At 38.3% G+C, this 21,026-nt stretch overlaps 1 protein-coding gene and 1 long non-coding RNA gene across 15 annotated transcripts in view; one reads left to right on the forward strand and one right to left on the reverse strand.

The window, feature by feature from the left end:
* LOC126615046 (TPR repeat-containing thioredoxin TTL2) overlaps nt 1-21,026 on the forward strand; it is a 45,176-nt gene that overhangs the window by 9,545 nt on the left and 14,605 nt on the right. For 3 of the 14 annotated variants that reach the window (XM_050282751.1, XM_050282752.1, XM_050282764.1), the window contains 3 exons: nt 361-439; nt 507-644; nt 983-1,849. The exons of 9 other annotated variants lie outside the window; for them this stretch is intronic. In XM_050282751.1, coding sequence (XP_050138708.1) covers nt 361-439; nt 507-644; nt 983-1,186 — 421 coding nt within the window. In that variant the 3' untranslated portion in view covers nt 1,187-1,849. Of the gene's footprint in view, nt 1-214; nt 330-360; nt 440-506; nt 645-982; nt 1,850-21,026 lie in introns of those variants that run through there. 2 more of the 14 variants (XM_050282763.1, XM_050282755.1) reach the window with 2 other exon arrangements.
* Nucleotides 1,252-21,026, reverse strand: part of LOC126615062 (uncharacterized) — a 43,393-nt gene continuing 23,618 nt past the window's right edge. The window contains exon 3 of the long non-coding RNA XR_007620627.1: nt 1,252-1,339. This is a non-coding gene — a long non-coding RNA (uncharacterized LOC126615062). The remainder of the gene's footprint in view (nt 1,340-21,026) is intronic.

Here is a 21,026-nt window from a genome sequence, read left to right on the forward strand (position 1 = left end):
AAAAGCTGGCTTTACAGTGAAGTGTATGGGAAAGCCTATGCTAGAAGCAGGGAGAACACTATCAGAGACTTGATCTCGAATTTGTGACTATGATGAAAATTTAGACCGAGATCGTCAGCTTAACACTGAAGCTGTTTGCTGATAATTCCTTGGTATAATATAAGTAATTATTTACAACAAGCTCTTTGGTAATGCTCCATGCTCTGGATTGTAGGCGGATAAGAATAATCCATGGAATCTAAGAAATACTTACACATGCCGTTTATGATTCTCCTAGAAAAGGTGTAGCTTTTTAAGACAGTTTAATTCCGAGTATAATTGATTGAAATTATCATTAAGTTAATTTGGTTATAATGGTAGGGGAGTTGAACCCTCTGTTTCGGCATCAGAAATCAAGAAGGCCTATCGGAAAGCTGCACTTCGACATCATCCTGACAAGGTATGTAATATTTTATGATTTGTTGCTTGCTTACTGCTATTCACCGTCTTAACATGTTCTTTTATAGGCTGGTCAATTCTTTTCAAGGAGCGATAATGGTGACGATGGGCGTTGGAAGGAGATAGCGGAAGAAGTGCACAAGGATGCTGACAGGCTTTTTAAAATGATTGGGGAGGCATATGCAGTACTTTCAGACCCAACCAAGGTCTCTAAACACTTTGCAATAATGCTTTATTTTATTTTTTTCCGGTTATGTTTCAATAAACAAGTCTTTGTGCAGCACCTTTTTGTTGAAAAAAGTTTGTACTTTTTGTTCATACTGCCTTCATCCTTATTTGAGTTATCAGAGATCTTTTCCTCTTAGACGTTGATATGCTATGGGTTTTAAACTTTTATCGGTAGAGACCAGTGAGATGTTTCATATTCTGGTCAATTATAATCTAATGATTATTGTTTGGGTATTGTGTTTCACAAAATTGATGAAGAAATGTTAAAATCCCAACTTTCTAAGAAATTGTGGTGTTTATTTTACTCATGTTGCAGCGTGCAAGGTATGACACCGAAGAGGAGATGAGGAATGCACAAAAGAAACGCAGTGGAAGCAGCACATCTAGAATGCCAGCAGATGTTCAAAATTACCCATTTGAAAGTAGCAGTAGTAGGCGACAATGGAGAGAGGTTCCGAGATCATATGGCAACTCATCTTCTAGAGGGTCAGAAGCAACATGGTCAAGTAGATATTCTTGAAGACATGCCTGATTGGAACCTTGATTCTTCAGAAGAGGTTTTGAATGGAATGAGGTTAGAAGATGGATTTATTCCGTTGCTACATGTGTAGCTTCACTTCAAGGATCAACCGACATGTGCAGTTGATTCAGCTTGCATCTCAATGGTAGTGAACTCCCGACAGTCAACAGCTTGCGTGGATTGTGATTGTTTACTGGCAGTAGGGGGGAAAAAGCTCTAGTTTCCTTGGAAAGTTTGCAGGCTTACATAAGCTTTGGTGGAGATACTGTAGTCTGAAAATACCAAACGAGGCGATACCTCCTACATCAATGTGTGTTTGTGTGTAGAAAAAGAGGACCGATAATGCGTACAGCTGACGGTATGTGAAGACGCAAACCAGAAAGTGCTTGTTCCAGTTTGCTAGTCATTTTATTGACACGCCAGAGATTGTTTGAAGTGCTGGAATTTTTGTGTGTTTGATGCTTTTGCTTCAGAGATTGTTTGAAGAATAATTGAGCCTGAGAAAACTATTACCACAAAATATATTGTCGACACGCCACAGATACACACACCGGGTGAGGGGTTCTTTAGTTTTGTGTACAGTCACTATTTCTGGGTGAGGAAGTTGAAATGATTTTATATATATTTTTTTTCAAATTCAATATATTTACATTACTGAGCCCAGATCTTGTGCACTACCGTTTTCCTTTTGCTAGCCGGCTGCCCTTTTGCGGAATTTTTCTTTTATGGCTCGTTTAATAATCCGTAATTAAAATAAGAGGAAATGAATTGATGTGCATTGAGGAATTGGAATGGGATAAAGTGAGAATTGGATTTCTAGTGAAGTTGTTTATAAAAGTTTGTACATTTAAGTGTAGGAATACTAATTCCATATAAGCTATTCATCAATTCATTTGAATCGGAGTAAAGTTGTTTATCAAAAGTTTGTATGTACGTGTAGGAATACTAATTCCATATAAGCTATTCATCAATTCATTTGAATCGGAGTAAAGTTGTTTATCAAAAGTTTGTATTTACGTGTAGGAATACTAATTCCATATAAGCTATTCATCAATTCATCTGAATCGGAGTAGGAATCAATGTTATGTTAAAATTTCTTATTCTAAACTAATTGTTGTATATGCAACCTGATAGAAAAAAAGAATCAAATTCCTTTTCTCACCAATAGTAAACACAATATGTATTAGAATTTACAATTTAATTATTGCATGTATATTTATTTTTAACAAAAACTTTAATTCAATAGGATAGTTCTATTAACACCGTACAATCTTATGAAGACACCCCATATTTTTATTCTTTTCACTTAAACTTTCATTTTACCTGTATTTGAATTAAGTTTAGAAGTCCAAAATAAACCCATCCACCCGCCTATGCTGGCTACCAACCACCGCAGTGTCTCGGCAAAAATTAACCCATCCACTCACCATGTTCTCTCTCTATATCTCTCCAATCACCAACCACTTGTGGATAAGCAATAGGGAATTGGGAAATGGGTGATGAAATAAGAGTGTTGGGCAACTCTTGGGCTACTAGAGGGTCGGTGTTGGCCAACAACTTCAAGGACACTAATGTGATAACCAAATTGGTTGTGGGCTAGATTTCCTAGAGTGCCGATTCAATACAAGGAGGATAATATCATTAAGGATATCAGGCAACCAATTGGTTGTGTGATTAGGGTTGATGAGGTTACTCTGGGGCTTAATGGCTTGTTTGCGAAGATGCTATTGGAAGTGGACCTTAGGTTCCCTTTTAAAGAGAGTTTTGATAGTGAACCATGATGAGGATAGACCTACCCTAGTGAGCTACGAAAAGCTGTTCGAAGTTTGCTTCTACTGTTGTAGGAGAAGACTTAAGGGACATGATTGCCTTGAGGTGGAGGCTAATGATGGCTGTTTTATGATAGAGTATATGAGGATGAGCCCTCAGTTTTCCTGAAGATATAGTTGGTGGATGAGGATATGAAGGCCAACCTGCACAAGGATGTGATGTTGTGTTTTCCTAGCGCTGCAAATGTGGATGAAGAGTATACAGAGAATCGTGAGGCGGTACAGAGAATAAAGGAGGAAGGTCCTGATGAGGAGGGCTGGAATACTGTGATACCTAAGTAGAAGAGAAAAGCTGAGAAGTGCAGGGGTGGGGAAAGTTTGAGGGATGATAGGCTCAGTGACGTGGTTAGCAGCCCTAAACACAAATGGGCGGCTGGAGCTAACCTTGTCCAGAACTGGGGAGGTCTGGGAAGATGGTGGAGCATGATCAGGGGGTAAGCATGTTGAGTGAAAACTATAAGTATCTTGATATTGATAGAAATTGTTGGTGAATGATTTTTTGCTAAACCAGAATGTCATGTCGAATGCAAGAAACGATGATGTTGAAACTAGGGGTAATTCTGGAAGTGTGGTTACTGCCTTCCTTGTTGCAGAAGCTGATTCTACGAATACAAGGCCTAAAGTAGGAATGATGAGTCCAAGGAAGAGAGTCTGGGAAGAGGATGCTACAGAGGCTAGTTCTAGTTGTTACCTAGAAGAACTAGATTAAGGAAGTGCATCATGTGGCTCAAAAAAGCCAGAGTTAATTGCTTACAGTTGGGAGATAAAAATACAAAGTTTTCCCATCTTAGTACTACAAAGTTTTCCCCTCCTAGCACTAATGAGATGTCTAAAATTGCGAATATTATCAAGCCTTGCATAAATGAGGAGGAAAATAATTTTTTACTCTCCCCAATTACTGTAGATGAAGTTTGGGACGATGTAGATAGTATTGGGGCACTAAAAGCCCCTAGCCTTGAGCCGTTGCATACTAGTTTTTACCAAGGTTGCTGGGATATGATAGGAGCATATTTATGCGACTTAATTGGCTTGTTCTCGTGCTTTTACGTTGTGTTTCTTTAGTTATTTTAGTGTTTAAAGTCACTTTTGTGTGTTTTCAGATTATAAGGCCAAAGTGTGCAAAATGATGTAATTTGGAGCCTTATGGAGCAAAAGGAATGGATGAATTAAAGACTTGAAGAAATTAGGTTTCCTAATCAACGAAGGATTCCTAATCAATGAAGGATTCCTAATTGAAGATGGATTCCTAATCACATGAGGATTCCTAGAAGAACAAGGATTCCTATTCCAACAAGGATTCCTACTTGAAGTAGGAAAGTTAAGCCAAGGTTTCCTATTTTGGTTTGACATTTCCTAATTCTAAAAGTACTTATGTTCCAGCCACTTTGAAGACTTCATATGCACTTGAGGACACAAAACAAAGGCCTTAGAACTCTTAGGGACCTTTGCCGCACCTTTCCCAATTTCCCATCTCCTTGCCGTACAAGGGAGCCATCTCCCATCAGTTTTAGGACACTTAGACCTTCCTAAAGTCCTTGCCACACACACCTTGCCCATTCCTCTTCCTTGCCGTGCAAGGGAGAGGGTTCTTTCCTGATTCTATGCATTCAAACACATTCCTAATGTGTTTCAAGGCTGTGCCGCATATCCCTTGCCCTTTCCTTTAATTTTCTGATTTTGTTTCCTATTTCTAGAAGCCTTAGACTTAATTTCTGATTACCTAAATAACCTAGGGTTTTAATTCCTGAAATCCTTTAAATAAGCATCTCTTTTGCAGCCACAAAAGAACCATTCATTCCTATTCATGCAGAAACCATCCCACCTCCCTTTGCCACACCCATCCTTCACCAATCTCCATAATTTTTGACCCCAAACACTCCTAGCCGCACCATACATCCATCCTAAATACCATTCCACCTTTCTACATCATCCATAACCCCCAAAACTCATCACCAAACCACTTGTGTGCCACAGCAAGAAGGAAGAAGGAAGGACCCTTGGATGTTCAAGCTTCATTGTTGGTGCATTCTAGGTGTAATTCGTTTTATGATTTTATTGTGTAATTTCTTCCCCTTTCGTTTTGCTATAAACATGAGTGGCTAAACCCTTATTGGTTAGGGGTGATTTCAAAGCCATGACTATGTGTGCAATTTGATTTGATAAATTCCAATTATGAATTCTTGAATTGTGAATGCAATTGGCCTAACTATTTGATTAATAACTTATTTGTGTTTGTTAATTAGGGGTCGACACTTAATTGGCATGCATAAATATGATGCTAGAGTATTAGGATGTTTCACATAATCGTTACAAACTTATATTCATATGTAGTGAAGGTTGCTAGTCACAATCGCGTTAAGTTCAATTCCTAGCATGAGTGACATGATGTCATAGTTGCAAGTGCTTTGTCATTGCTTATGGTTTTCATTGAACGTAATGATCTTTGATCGTATCTCTATTATGATGTCATGTAGGGGACCTTTGAAGAATGCTTTGGGTTGTCGAATGATGCCATCCAATCCAATAATACAAGGAAAACCTGAAAGTTAGCTAGTGATGTCACGGCTAATTTGGGGCAATGTCGTTCATAGTTCTATGAAGGAATAATCGGAAATCGAGTCGTTTGAATATATGTCATGTGTGGAGAAAGAGCCTCTAACTAATCCATCACCCATTTAAAATCCCAACTCGTTTTACAATATGTTTTAATTACAAAGTTTTTGTTTTGTTTTCAATTTCGTCAAAACCAATCTCCCCTTTATTTTGAAGTCCTAGATTAGTTAGAAAGTGTTTTAGTTTGTGTTTTTAAGTGTTTTGATTCAAGTTATAACCCAATTTCGTTCAGATTTATGTTAGAGTTCAAAACTGCCCAGAAAGTGTTTTTAAGGCAGTTTTGAGTCTTTTGGTTTGCTTTAGTGTTTTAAATTTTAGTTTTGCATTCTTTGAGTCTAGTTTAGTGTTTTAAACTTTGTTTTTATGTTTTTAAGTCAGTTTTCAAGTGTTTAGCAATCCCTCCTAATCCCCGGTTTAGAACGATCCCTACTTATCCATACTACAATTGTCAACAAGAGGGTTTAATTTGTGTGTTTAGTTATTTTACGCATCAGGATACAGTTGAGAACTCTATTTTTTCGGTATGGTGAAGGATTTCTTTGAAAATAATGCGAGTCTCTGACTGACAAATCATACAAATATAGCACTCATTCCTAATGTGGAAAACCCAAAAACTGTTGGTAACTATAGGCCTATTAGTCTTTGTAATGTGAGTTATAAAACAACTACTAAGGTCATTATTAAGAGATTAAGGCCTATTCTGAATCTCTGTATTTCTCCAAACCAAGGTGCATTTGCACCTGGTAGATCAATAAAGGATAATATTGTGATTGCTCATGAATTGTTCTCAAACTGTTGGTAGCTTTTAAAAATTCGCCAAGGCCCAACCCCCGTAAGGCCCTTCAAACCAGTGCATTGGACTCCTGTTGAATTTTTTTATTCAAGTTGTTATGCACATACTACACTTTATAAAAGTGTGTTCATTTTGCACACCTTAGCATTTTTTTTTTATATATATATATTTTTTTGGTAGTCTGAATAACCAAAATTAGAATATTTTTGTTGAATGATTTGTCACTTTTCATTGACACAACTGTAGCTCGTTAACGTTGACCCACACCGACCCCAAATAACACAATTTATGAGGTTGTGATGTGTTGGTTGTCACTAAATTGACCACATGACCCTATCGAGAGATGACATCACGAGCCAACTTAATAGAAAAGCCTAAGTATGATAATTACGACGAAACCATAGTAAGATAATTATGATGTGAGAGAATTTGAACCAAAACGTTCTTTACTAATAGAATAAAAGCTACTACAAAGTCTCCTAATCAACCTTCCCACTTGGGGACACAAGTACATGGATAAGATCCCATTACTATCACATAACATCAGAGCAGCTAGAACTCTTACACAACAATAAACACATAAAAGTGTAGTGCTTTGCATAATGAAAAGTGTGATCATATGGTTATTACAAACTAGAAAAAAACTGCAATAGAGAATCATCACCCAAAGTCCAGAGGATGGATGCCTCACTGCCAAGCCCGCTAGTCACCTTTGGGGTTGTCCTTATTCACGCTACGTTCTGAAGGGTAAAAAACAAAAGCATGAGTGGATCAAGTTTATCTAGTTAAAATAATTTAAATATAATAAACCCCGTTTTGAAATCATATATACAATAAAAACTACTTACGTAGCCAAGTTCAAATCACATCGCTCGTCATATCAAAGAAAGTAATACTAATCATATAATCAATGTAATTCAAAATGTATAGCAAGCAGGTGAAGTAGCATCTAATTGATCGATGACTAGCGTGAGCTTTAAAGTGGAAACTATGAATAATCATTTAGACATCGAATTTGCACAAACAAAGGATGCCATGTGATTCAAAACACCGAAAAACCTAAGGTTAGGTCTCGGGTCCTACATGCGTTGCTATGCATCGGCCACGCGCCCTTATGTGCCACCGTGCTTCGGCCACGCGCTGCCACAGTGGTGTTAGGTGTAAGACATATTCTGAAATCACAACAACAAGACATTAGGATCACGAATAAATCAAATCAATATGAAATAGAGATCGACTAATTATATTGAACTTATCTGTAGAATTCGGAAGACATGGTTATGAAGGTGAAGTCATTGATCCTTGCGAACAAAGTAGAAGTAGTCTTCTACTTCCAGTACCTCTCAATGAACTCTACTATCGAAATAGGCTTATAGTTTTCGTGAGTTTCTATCGGTATGGAAGCAGGGACTGCTCCTAGGTTATATAGCTAGGGTTTCAATCAATTCCTCCCTATTATCGGAAAAGATATCAACCCAAATCATATCTCATCAATTATAGTCCCATCATGACTCTTATTCCTTGTATTGACTTAATAAAGGCCCTTAATTGATTGCATGTAATTAGGACTCCAATATGTTTATTTCCTTAAGGCACCGAGAATCCTAGAGATTTCATTAACTTGATTGCCAAGTCAACTATTCCTTCAATTATTCTCGGCATAATTCATTGACATTCACAAAATGGTTTTACATTAGGCACCATCACGTGCCGGAAAACACGCGTCGTTGTGTGGCCGTCGTCGCCAACGAACGCGACACTTTACTAGCCCTCGTGGTTAGGCGAGTAAGGGTCATACTTGCCATCGCCAGAGAGAGACAACAGAGTGGATGCGGATGAGAATATGCCGTTAAGTCTATGACACAGTTGACATCACCATTAAGTCCAACAGAGACTGCCATTGGCAGTCGCCGACGCCGTTGCCAGAATCTGCAGAAAACAGTTAGGGACTTCCCCCGAGTCCAAATCGAAGGTTTCTTAGTTCTAAGTCAAAGGAAAATTATCCTAAAAGCTTAAGAACTTACCCAAACATGGAATAAGATGAATGGGAGTCAAACCCAACTCGGATTCGACGGAAACTCGTCGGAGTGCTTCATTAGATTCTGGAAATGGACACCAAGAGCAAGCATGTTAAAATCTCTGAGTTACTCAATGTAAAGCCCATGCAAAACGATAGGAATAGTTACCTAGGATTGGTTCAAGCTGGACTCGAGCGCCACAAGCCATAAACTCGTCGGAGTTTGCCTAGAGAACTCCAACAAAAACTGGGCAAGGGTACAGAGAAATGTAGGGGCTAATACCTTCAGTTTCGAACTAAAATTTATCACAAATCTTATCCCAAGCAAGAAATGAGTACAGTTACGCAAGAATTAAACAAAAACCTCCCTAGATTCGTGTTTCAGACCTTCGAAGCTCTCGGCTTTAATTGCAGGATGCACCGTGGTGCACCAATGTCCATGCAAGGACATATTTGAGTTCCTTGAGTCTCAGAGATTTCAAATATAAGATTTTGGGGTTGGATGTGTCAAGAACTCGAATAGGAAGACGGCGAGAAGCTTTCGGAGCTTAGAGAGAGAGAATTCGAGAGTTAGAGAGAGAGAGTGAAGTTGCATTGGACTATCTCAGATTGGACTAGCTTAAAGGACTAAGTTAGACTGGCTTGGCTTAGACTAAACAAGATAAAAATAGTAAACTGTTTAGTGCAATGCCGGACTAAGTGTCGGACTAAAATATTGACCCAAATTTTCTGTTAATAGGAGAACAGGAAATTAAGAAAGAAATGCAGCGCCACATTCCAAAACTCCAGAATTAAACCCAAAATAAACAAAATTAAACCCAAACAAACAAAATTAAACCCAAAAAAAAAATATTAAAGAAATTTAACATCAAAACTAAACTTAGAACTGGAAACGATGATGGGCAGTGTAAAGCACTAGAAAATGGAGATGAGCAAAGCATGCCGGTTATGACAAAGACCACACACTGTATATTTTTTCGAGAATGAGACTTTGAGGCCCTAACAAAATTAACCCAGAACTCAAAATTAAACAAAAAAAAAAAGGAAATGAAACAAATTAACATTAAATTATAGCCAGAACTCCACCCTGCAACGCCAAACCCATATAAGTTTTCTTACCAACCAAATAAAATTAACCCATAACTCCAGAAGGTCCAAGAATGCTCTAGAGTGTGCGAATGTAGCACTATTCCTTTTGGTGGGCTTTAACGACACCGAATCTTGGTCGTCGGCAATCTCTTATTTTTCGAGCTCATCATTGTCCTCCCTCGACGATACAGAATCTTGGTTGCACAAAAGATGAAGGTGGGTCACCTCCGACGGCCTGGCCATGGTGACGTCTACGCAGAAGAAGACGGAGCGTGGAATGACTGGGGGGTTTAGCAAGCGAAAGTGGGGATTGGATGTCGGCCTGGTTTCCTTCTTCTAGTCCTTGCTAATACCAAGCGAAAGTGTGGGATTAGGTTGAGAGCTTTAGCAAAGCGCGCAAGGACTTGTAGTCGAGGCGAGTCCTATTTATTTTAGTCCCACAACCTACCAAACGTAGGATTATAGTCCTCCTTCAGGTAGTCTAAGCCAATCCCTCCTAAGGAGGTATAACAAACGTGCCCTTAAGTGAAACTATAAATTGCCTTTCCTAAATTTTATCATTACAATTAAGCCCTCAAGTTTTGATTTGATTTTTATTTTTCGACTCAATATCAACCTACATGAACCTAGTTACAAAAACATAAGAAAGTACAAGACATGGGCCTACCAAAAAAGGGCTCCCATTTATTTAATCTATTGTACTTCAACAATTCTTCGCTTCTTAACAAATTTATTCTCTTACAAATTACTCACACCTTTGCCTCATCCCATATAAGTGAAGATATCCTTGCGTCAAAGTTCAATTGCATCTAAGGGATCATTTTCTGAAGAAAAAAAAAATCAAAAGTCATTTGTTCTTTCGACCATTATGGCTGGACTAAACATGTTTCCAATTGTGGTCATTTTGCTTTTTTCCAGTTGCTCACTTCCGACGTTGGCGCATTTGGATGACTAGTCGACAATAATCGAGTGTAAAAATATTTTAGCATAAACTATGCATTTGACGTGTACAACTATATTTTCAAATGGCAGAAAAATTAGTGACGGCAAATGTCGGGCTCTTGTGGCATTGGGAAGACAGTGCCATAATGTTTTCGTGAATAACATTTTTACTTATGAACATACCGAGAACAGAACTGCCTTTCAAACTAGGGCTGACCGAGTATTTAATCATTGTATAATTGCATTTTCCGTCCCACCTCATCCTTCTCTATCTAAAAAGGAGAATTGAACTTCTATAGGCTAATAAATATGTGGGATGTTTCATGAGTTTGAATAAAATTTCAACACATTTGTTTGATGCCTTATTACAACTTCACTTTGTTGCTTTGAGTTGTAAGCATTTTCTTCATAATTGAGGAGTGAAAACAACTACCACGCAAATTTAGAAAACTTCGTGAAACATCGCAAGTAATATAGGTCAATTTTATATTTGTTCAGCCTTTACCCTTGCATTATGTCACATTATTGCAACTACACCACATATTGATGTGTCGTGATCATTTTTGTACAAACTTATATTGCTCGTCCCATTTAAGGCATGTACGGAAATATTGTCGAGCATATGGCTACTCGTATGATCACAATCTTCCTTATAACGGTCACACATGTCTTTTTTATTGTTTTCGAATCTAAGTTGAGAAAGATGAAAACTTCACCATATAGTATTGCCCAAATTTCTTACAAAATGAGGTTGAAATAGGCTTATGAAAGATTCTTGATCAACTCCTATTGAACTTTTGATTCAAGTTTTTAGGCACATACTACACTTCATAAAAGTGTCCATTTTGCACACCTTCGCATTTTTTTATCTTTATTTTATGTGGTCTTAATAACCAAAACTAGAATATTTTGAATGATTTGACACTTATCATTGACGCAACTGTAGCTAATTAACGTTATATTCGGCGTGTGGGACATGAGTATTGTACAATATACACAAGGGTGTGATATAATATTTAAGCTAAAATGGGTTTACCAAAAAAGGGCGCCGATTTACTTAATCTATTGTACCCCAACAATTCTTCGCTTCTTAACAAATTTATTTTCTTACGTCATATTTTCATTTTGATATAATAGGAATAATGCTCGAGAAATACGTTTGTCTATTTACTGCGGAGCAGTTAAAGCTAGAAGCGATCTTTTTCCTACTTGTTGTCTCTTTTTCACGCAATGATACTTAGTCATTTATGATGTTCGCAAACACGATATGCAAGTTCAGTTGACGGTTTCACAACTCTATTGTACCAAACTAGTCAATCAATTAATTTCCAAAGTAATATTTGTGTGAAATAATAAATGCTTATGTTGTGAAATCCCGTTCCTGGATTTCATTATTACAATCTACGTATTTGTATTATTGAGATTTTATATAATTTTTTGAGAAATTATATTAATTTATTTGAATTTAGATATTAATTAAACTAGTTACGAAGTTTGAAGTTTGGAAATAAATTATCTAAAATCCGTAAACCTTTCGAGGTCACGATTTATAATTTTGAATAGATCTCGAAAGCACGAGAGCATAGGCGAAAGCTGTTTGCAAGTCCGGATTTTAACGGTATAGCTACGGACATCTGAAGTTGTGTTACTAAACTATATATTTTAAATTTATTTTAAACTCCCACCTTGTGGGAAAGAGGCCAATAAGATATGTTAGATAAAGGTGAGGGACCAATCAGAAAAAAAAATGTGGGGGGAGTGGGAGGACCAATTAGGAGAGGAGAGAGAAACTGATTCTTTCTCTCTTTCCCGTCGACCATCCACACACACAAAACCCGGTTTCAACTTGGGGTGTTTTCCGACTGTTCTCAACCATTTTCAGGCGATTTTCACCCATCCATCACCAGCAACCTCTTCCACAACCCCCCCCCATCTACCTTATTCGCCCAAATTTGAGGATTTTTTAGTCCAAAACCGTGCGGGTGACCCGTGGCGTTTTGACTGCGATTCCGTTGTTCCGGCGAGTCTCACCACCCACCACCACCCTTAATCAACTGGACCCAGGAGCAAGACCTAACCAGTTGTAGTGGTGTTAGAACACCAAGGAAGGAGAATCGAAGCTCACCCATTCTAGGGTTTCCGACGGGTTTGAGTGAAATTGGGGATTTTCTTGGCCAAATTGGCCTTAGTCACAGGTATGAAACTTGCTCTACTCATTGAGATCTACACATTTGTGAAATTTGGTAATTTTTGAAGTTAGTCGGAAAATTGGGTTTCCGTTTGCCGAAAACCGCCACCCGCGGCGACCCGTGTGGTGGCGCGTGGCTAGTGGGTTGATGATGCCTTTCTAAGTTCAATTAGATATCCTGATTTTGTATTTAATATTCGTATGACATGGGTTGATCATTTGAACCTAATTTCACTATGATACATTACTTGATCAAAATATGAATCGACGATCTGACTGTTGGATCGTCACCAAACTTTAATACATTATAATGCATAATATTTGAAACCATAGAAACTTACGAATCATAGATCCGACGTATGGAACTTCCCAAATTGAATTTCTAAGTTTGTAAAATCAAATGTTGAGCCGCCACTTGAATTTGTAATTGGCGGAGATCCGACTATCAGATTGCGATGAAAATTTAGCCGGTTATTTTTGAAGAAAAATGTGGACCTTAGGAAGTTACGGATCAAAAATCCAATGTACGGATCTTCCAGATCAAATTATTTAGGATTGCGGACCCTATCGTTGATCGAGAGTTGACTTTTGGTCAACATGTCTCGAAATGTTCTAAATACTAAAATTAGTACTATGGGAGACTTAAGTGAAGTGTAGTGGGCCTACATGTGTTAGAGAGTGACTTGAACACATGTAATATGGTTAATACCTTGATTTCTTATATGGGTATCATTTGTGAATATGACTTGGTTTTATAATGTGATTTCTATTGAAATGTGATTTATATATTTAGCCATAGACCTATGTTTATTAAACATGATTTGGCTTGTGTACTGATGATGATTGTGATATGTGATTTGACATGCATATTTGAAATGGGGTTGATTTGCATAGATGGTATGATATGATGAAATGTGAGGGCTAGTAGTGGGCCATTAACCCATTGCCATGGGGTTTGTTGCTTCGAAACTTGTTTCATATTCCATTTCATTATTTCATTTCTCACTTCTTTGACCATTCTAATTTAATACTTATGCTTTGTTTCATTTCGTTAAGCCATTGTAAATTGAGCACTTGATTCATGATTTGTTTCTTTGAGCCGTTGTTATGTATTCTACTCCACAATTTTGTTGAGTGATGGTCCGGAATCGTATCCACTTGAATTTCGTTGAGTGATGATCCGAAATCCCTTTTACTCTGCGATTTCATTAAGTGATGGTCCGGAATCGTATCCACTTGGATTGCGTTAAGGGATGGTTCGAAATCCCTTCTACTCTGTGATTCCGTTGAGTGATGGTTTGAAATCGTATCCACTTGGATTTCATTGAGCGATGGTCTGAAGTCCCTTCTACTCCGTGATTACGTTGAGTGATGGTCCGGAATCGTATCCACTTGGATTCCGTTGAGTGATGGTTTGGAATCCCTTTTACTCCACGATTCCCATTGAGTGATGATCCGAAATTGTATCTACTTGGATTCCATTGAGTGATGGTCCAGAATCCTTTCTACTCCACGATTTCATTGAATGATGGTCCAGAATCGTATCACTTGGATTCCATTGAGTGATGGTCTTAAATCCCTTATACACTGCGATTCCATTGAGTGATGGTCCGAAATCCCTTCTACTCCTCGATTCCATTGAGTGATGGTCTGGAATCGTATCTGCTTAGATACCATTGAGTGATGGTCTGAAATCCATTATACTTTGCGATTCCGTTGAGTGATGGTCTGGAATCGTATCCTAGTCTGGATCCTGTTGAGAGGTCTGGAATCCCCTTTGGCATCTTGATTCCGTTGAGTGGTCTGAAATCCCCTTTGGTGTCTTGGTTTCGTCGAGTGGTCTGGAACCCGATGTGGATGGATTTCGTTAAGTGGTCTGAAATCGCATCATTTGACTTGTTGGTTCCTTGGATTTGATATCAGCTTTAGAGATGTAGGCTTCGGCCGAACTGTGTCACTCTAGCCCTACATATTGGTATATGATATGCATTATTGATTAATTTGTTTGTGGAATAATGTTGGTTGCGATTGTTGTCATTATGGTTAGACTCATTGACCATTGTGGCTAGATGATAACATTGTGTTTCGTTGACTATTCTTTGAGATGCTGCATACTATGAATTGCGGTATTATGTGAAACATAGTGACTTAGAAGGATGAATTGGAAAGCATATGTGTGGGAACAGTATACGTGCATGCATGACAAGATGCTAATTGTGTTTAGCTTATGGTTGATGTGTAGTGTGGTACACTATGTTTTCCGCTAGAAGTATTTTACAAAAAGATTAAAGTTTGATGAATGACGAACTACGAATGGTTTGATCCATATTTAAGGTACGTAGGCAATCTAATAACGAGGTTAGATGCAGCCACAAAGTGCACAAAAAATTTCTATGCGAATCGATGCTCGAGTTGTGCGTTGCCATATCCCGGAGGCAGGTTATGTTAGATATACGGATACTTGATGATGTCACGTGTCAATCTTGGACGTATGTCAGGATCAGCGCGTGACATGTGTGATTGTTGAATTTAAACAATTTATGACAACTTGTAAGTTGTTTTTATTGTACCAAATAAATACCAAATTTAGAAACTTTTGTATTTGATACCTCACATCAGCAAATACGTCACTAATGTAGTTTTAAAGGGAAATCTATTTTTCATTTGATGAATGACTCGCACCTTTGCCTCATCCCTTATAAGTGTAGAACTCCTTATGTCAAAGTTCAATTGAATCTAAGGGATCATTTTCTGAAGGAAAAACAAAAAACAAAAGTCACTTGTTCTTTCCACCATTATGACCAGACTAAACATGTTTCCAATTGTGATCATTTTATTTTTGGCCAGTTGCTCTCATACTTCAGAATTGGAAAGTAAAGAGAGTTAACTCGACTAGAAATAAGTTGGATATTTTGCTTGAGAGTTAAAAACACGTTTATGACATTTACTAATTTGGAATTGGAACGACCGTTTAGACTAATCAGGAGTCGAAATGAGGGGATCAAAATCAGGAGTTGGAATGAGAATGAATCAAAATCCAAGATACTATTAGCCTGAACTGATGAAAAGTGTATTCGGTTCATGTAAGTCATTTATCTTACTATGTGTTATGATCCAATTCTATGAGGATGAAAATGTAATGGGACAAAGTAGTTTTAATATGGAAATGTAATAAGTTGGGACTTAGTAGTATTTTAGTAAGTTGTGGGGGATAGTTTTAATATGCTTGTTGTATTGTTGAGTCAGCATTTACATGCCTTGTGAGTTCGTTATTAGTCCTCGAATTTGGAGGCAACGACTAGAAATAGAAAAGAATTGAATTTCTTTTTCTCCTTCTTTCTCTCTATCTCTCTGTCTCCTCCATTGCTCAGGTCAAGGTCGAATCCAGAATCTCGGTGTTAACATTGGTATCATCCAATTCTCCTGGTTCCTTTTCTGTGTGTATGACCCGCCACTCCGTCGCTGCTCGTGCGCCATCCATGAATGCTCGTGTTTTAGCTCTAGAAGCCTCCCTCGCTGCTATCCATTCCACCATTGCTGAAGCGGTGAACTTTTCTATGTAGACTGCCATCTTTGAGGTCTTGGAGTCCCGATTGCTTATCCATCTGGATACTCGCTTTCCGGGGTATTTCGAGCAGTTTCGCCGCGAACTCTCGTTTCGCCAGAAAGGTGAGAGCTCTTCTGCGACGATTCTCCCTGATCCACTTCCACTACATAAGCTAAATTCAATTCAACAACCTCACAATCCGAATTAGACTGGAGGCGGCACTACTTCTCGCCAATATTAGACTCCTTGTGTGGAATTTCCTTATTTTATTAATGGTAATGATCCGTTAGCTTGGATCTATAAGGCCGACCAGTTCTTCGTGTTCTACAACACGCCGGACAACCAACCCATCCTTACAACATCCTTCCACCTCGAGGGGGAAGCACTGCAGTGGTTCAAATGGATGGATTGTGTGCATACCACACCACGCTAGAAGGATTTCACCAGAGTGTTTTGCCGAGAATTTGGCCCATCTGAGTTTGATGACAGTGCAAAATCGTTGTTCAATCTCCGCTAAACAGGTACACTTTGAGACTGTATAATTGAATTTAGGAGGTTAGCCAATCAAACTAGTGATTCAGGTCCGATTCTCATCAAGTGCTGTTTCTTGGGAGGGCTTAAACATGAGTTGAAATATGATGTGAAACTTCTTAAGCCTGAAATTTTGCACGATGCTATAGCTATAGTCGTGCAATTGGATACAAAGATTTCCGAGATGAGGTCTAATGTCCTTAGAAATGCCATGAACCCTAAACCTCAATTACTTGGAACTAATCTTCACACTGTACCTAGAACTAGAGCCTTGCCTATTAAGAAATTGAGTCTCACTGAGAATCAACTCAAACGAGAGTGATAGGAATGTTGGTTTTACTCAGATAATTAGACTAGGGGTCATAAATGTGGTCTTAAACAGTTGCTGATGATTGACGAACTTGATCCTGGATTGTGTGAAGACTGTTTTGATGAGGTTAATCTTGAGTTACAATCCATGGAATTGAGTGAGTGTGCCTTTTATGGTACTAATGCTAGGCAATATGTTCGCATAATGAAGGTTAGTGGCTTGGTGAATGGACAAACTGTCAGGATTTTGTTAGACTCTAGTAACTCTCACAATTTCATAGTTTAAAGCTTTTGAGGTAGTATGGGCAACCAACTTAATCCACTCGAAGTTTTGAAGTGATGATTGCAGATCGAGGGAAGGTGAAAAGTTTTGGTTGTTGCAGATCTACTTCTCTGTCCTTTGGAAAGTATGAGTGTGAAGTGGATCTCTATTCCCTTCATTTAGGTGGGTGTGATGTGGTGTTGGGGGTTCAATGGCTCTCTACAATCAGCCCTGGTCTTTGGGATTTCCAATTATTGACAATGGAGTTTATAAAGAATTAGCAGCGTTATAAGTTGTATCGCAATCCTCATGTGGAACCACTTATCTAAGAAGTGTCCCTTTACCACTTAGACAAGGAACTCTCCAACTCACATTTGGGTTTCTTTCTGTATTCTATGGAAGATTCAAATGGTGAACTCATTGATTTAGCACCATCTCAGCTAGAAGATTTGCAACTTATCATTGCAGATTTTGAAGACTTGTTTGGGATACCCTATCAGCTATCTCATTCGAGGTTGCACGATCACCATATCCTACTGGTGTCTGGTGCTAAACCTCCCAACATACGGCCTTATTATTATGGTCTCTTGCAAAAGAAAGAAATCGAGAAGGTTGTCCAAGAATTGCTTGCTACAAGGTTTATTTGACCAAGTCACATCACCTTTTCATTTCCTATCCTTTGGTGAAGAATGAGGAATGGACTTGGCGCATGTGTATTAATTATAGAGAACTTAATACACTGACCATTAAAGATAAATATCATATTCCTTTGATTGATGATTTACTTGATAAGTTTGATGGTGCTACCTACTTCTCCAAGATTGATCTTAGATCTGGATACCACTAGATTTTAATGCACCCTGGGGATGTGCCTAAAACAGCTTTCAAGACTCATAAAGGTCATTATGAGTTTTTAGTGATGCCCTTCGATCTTACTAATGCTTTTGCAACCTTCCAAAGCTTGATGAATGACAAGTTCAAGCCTTACTTGAGGAAATTTATCTAGGTGTTCTTTGATGATTTGTTGGTCTATAGTAAAAGTTGGGAGGAACATCTGCAAAATCTTAAGACTATTTTCCAGATTCTGTAACTCAACCAACTATTCCTTAAGAAGTCTAAATGTTCATTGGGTCAACGAATTGTTGAATATTTGGGGCATATAGTCTCTAGTGATGAAGTGGAAGCTGATCCATCTAAACTATAAGCAATCAAGGAATGGCCTAGACCACAGACATTCAAGCAATTGAGGGGATTCCTTGGATTGACAGGTTACTACAAGAAGTTCATACCTGGATATAGTAGTATCTGTTAACCCTTGTATAATCTCACGAAGAATGATGGATTTCAATGGACCAGTGAGACCAATGCAGCTTTTGAAAACCTCAAGTTTACCATAGCTTTTCCACAAGTGTTAGCCTTACCAGACTTTACCAAGATTTTTGAGATTGAGTGTGATGCCTCGGGTGAGGGAATAGGTACTGTGCCACAACAAGATAAGAGGCCAATTGCATTTGCTAGCCAGACTTTGGGACCTAGAAACCAAGCCTTGTCTACCTATGAGAGGGAGTTAATTGCAATTATTTATGCAGTTAAAAAATGGCAGAATTACCTCTAGGGTAGACACTTTATGATTAAGACTGACCACCATAGTCTTAAATGGCCAGCAACCTCTACCACAAAAATGGGTCTCTAAGCTCTTAAGGTTCGATTATGAGATACACTATAAGGCTGGCCATGAGAATGTGGTAGCTGATGCTTTGTCCAGAGTGCATGTAGTGTTTACAAGTAAGGACTTGGGGGCCATTTCTTCATTGGAGTGTTTTTCTATTTCTTATCCTTATGAAGGCTGGTTAGATGACATTAGGAGGTACAATGAGAAGGATGAGTGGGTTATACAGAAGATTAGGGAAGTGTTAAAGGGTAGGACTTCTACCAAGAGTAGTTCACCACTTGCTAAATTCTCTTTTGTGAATGGTTTTTTGTGCTACAAGGGGAGAATAATGTTGAGTTCAGATTCTGAATGGAAAAGTAAGCTCATGGCTAAGTTCCACTCCACTCCTACTAATGGTCATCAAGGGGTTTTAAAAAGCTATCACAGGTTGAAAAAGCAATTTTATTGGCAAGGCATGAAGTGAGATGTTAATCAATTTATCTCTAGTTGTCACATTTGCCAACAACAGAAGTATGGAACCACTTCTCTAGCATGTATATTGCAGTCTCTACCTATTCCCACTAAAGTTTGGACTGATATAAGTATGAACTTTATAAGTGGATTACCTCTCTGCAAAGGTAAATCAGTGATCATGGTGGTTGTTGATCGTTTATCCAAGTATGCACACTTTGTGATCCTCTCTCACCCCTACAATGCTGTTGGTATGGCACAGTTGTTTGTGGACCATATTTTCAAGTTGCATGGTATGCCTTAGACTATAGTGAGTGATAGGGATCCTATATTTTTTAGTGCATTCTGGAAAGAATTTTTTAAATTGCAGAATTCTAAACTATGTATGAGTTCGGGGTATCACCCCCAAAGTGGTGGCCAAATTGAAGTGCTCAATAGGTGCTTGGAGACTTATCTCAAATGCTTTGTGGTAAGGCAACCTCGAAACTGGGTTAAGTGGCTTGCTTAGGCAAAATGGTGTTTCAACACCTCTCACCACACAGTTGCTAAAACCACTCATTTTGAACTGGTATATGTTTATCCACCTCCACATTTGGCAGCTTATGAGTTGGGCACTACTCGAGTTGATTCAGTGGAACAAAGCTTACTTGACAGGGATAAAATGCTAACTGTGCTTAAATCCAATTTGGAATTAGCTCAGAATCGCATAAAGGTACAAGTGGACAAAAAGAGGTGTGAAAGGCAATTTGGAGTTGGGGAATTGATCTACTTGAAGTTGGTTCCTTATCAGCTACAATCATTGGCACCACAGAGTTATCATAAGCTGCAACCTAGATACTATGATCCTTACGAGGTGATTGAAAAAATTGGAGAAATGGCTTATAAACTCAAACTCCCTGAGGGCAACAAAATTCATCCAGTGTTTCATGTGAGTTGCCTTAAAAAGCAAGTGGGAACTGGCATTCTAGTGTAGCCAATGTTACCTCACCCTTTGGAAGACGGGTTAGCACATCAACTACCTGAAGAAATGGCTTGGCAAGGAAGCAATTGAGGCTACTTAGGAGGACTTTGATGAGTTCCATTCAAAATTTCCAGATTTTCCACTTTGAGACCTTGTGGACGAGGACGAAAATATAATAAGGCAAAGTAGTTTTAATATGGAAATGTAATAAGTTGGGACTTAGTAGTATTTTAGTAAGTTGTGGGGGATAGATTTAATATGCTTCTTGTATTGCTGAGTCAGCACTTACGTGCCTTGTGAGTTTGTTATAAGTCCTCGAATTTGGAGGCAACGGTTAGAAATGGAAAAGAATTGAATTTCTCTATCTCTCTCTCTGTCTCTCTCTCTATCTTTCTCTCTGTATCCTCCATTGTTCAGGTCAAGGTTGAACCCAGAATCTGGGTGTTAACACTATTGTTAGAATATAAGGATATTTGTATCTTGTCATTTGTGTTATGTAAAGGGTGCCACATGTATTGATATTAGTGGAGGAAGTTATGAGAGTATATGAGTATAAAAAGTAGGAATGCTTAGTAATAGTTAAGTTAACAGAAATAGAAACTCAGTTGAAAAGTATTCTTCTCTCTCTAAAACCTCT

Source organism: Malus sylvestris, chromosome 3 (genome assembly GCF_916048215.2).
Source record: "Malus sylvestris chromosome 3, drMalSylv7.2, whole genome shotgun sequence".
Taxonomy (NCBI): domain Eukaryota; kingdom Viridiplantae; phylum Streptophyta; class Magnoliopsida; order Rosales; family Rosaceae; genus Malus; species Malus sylvestris.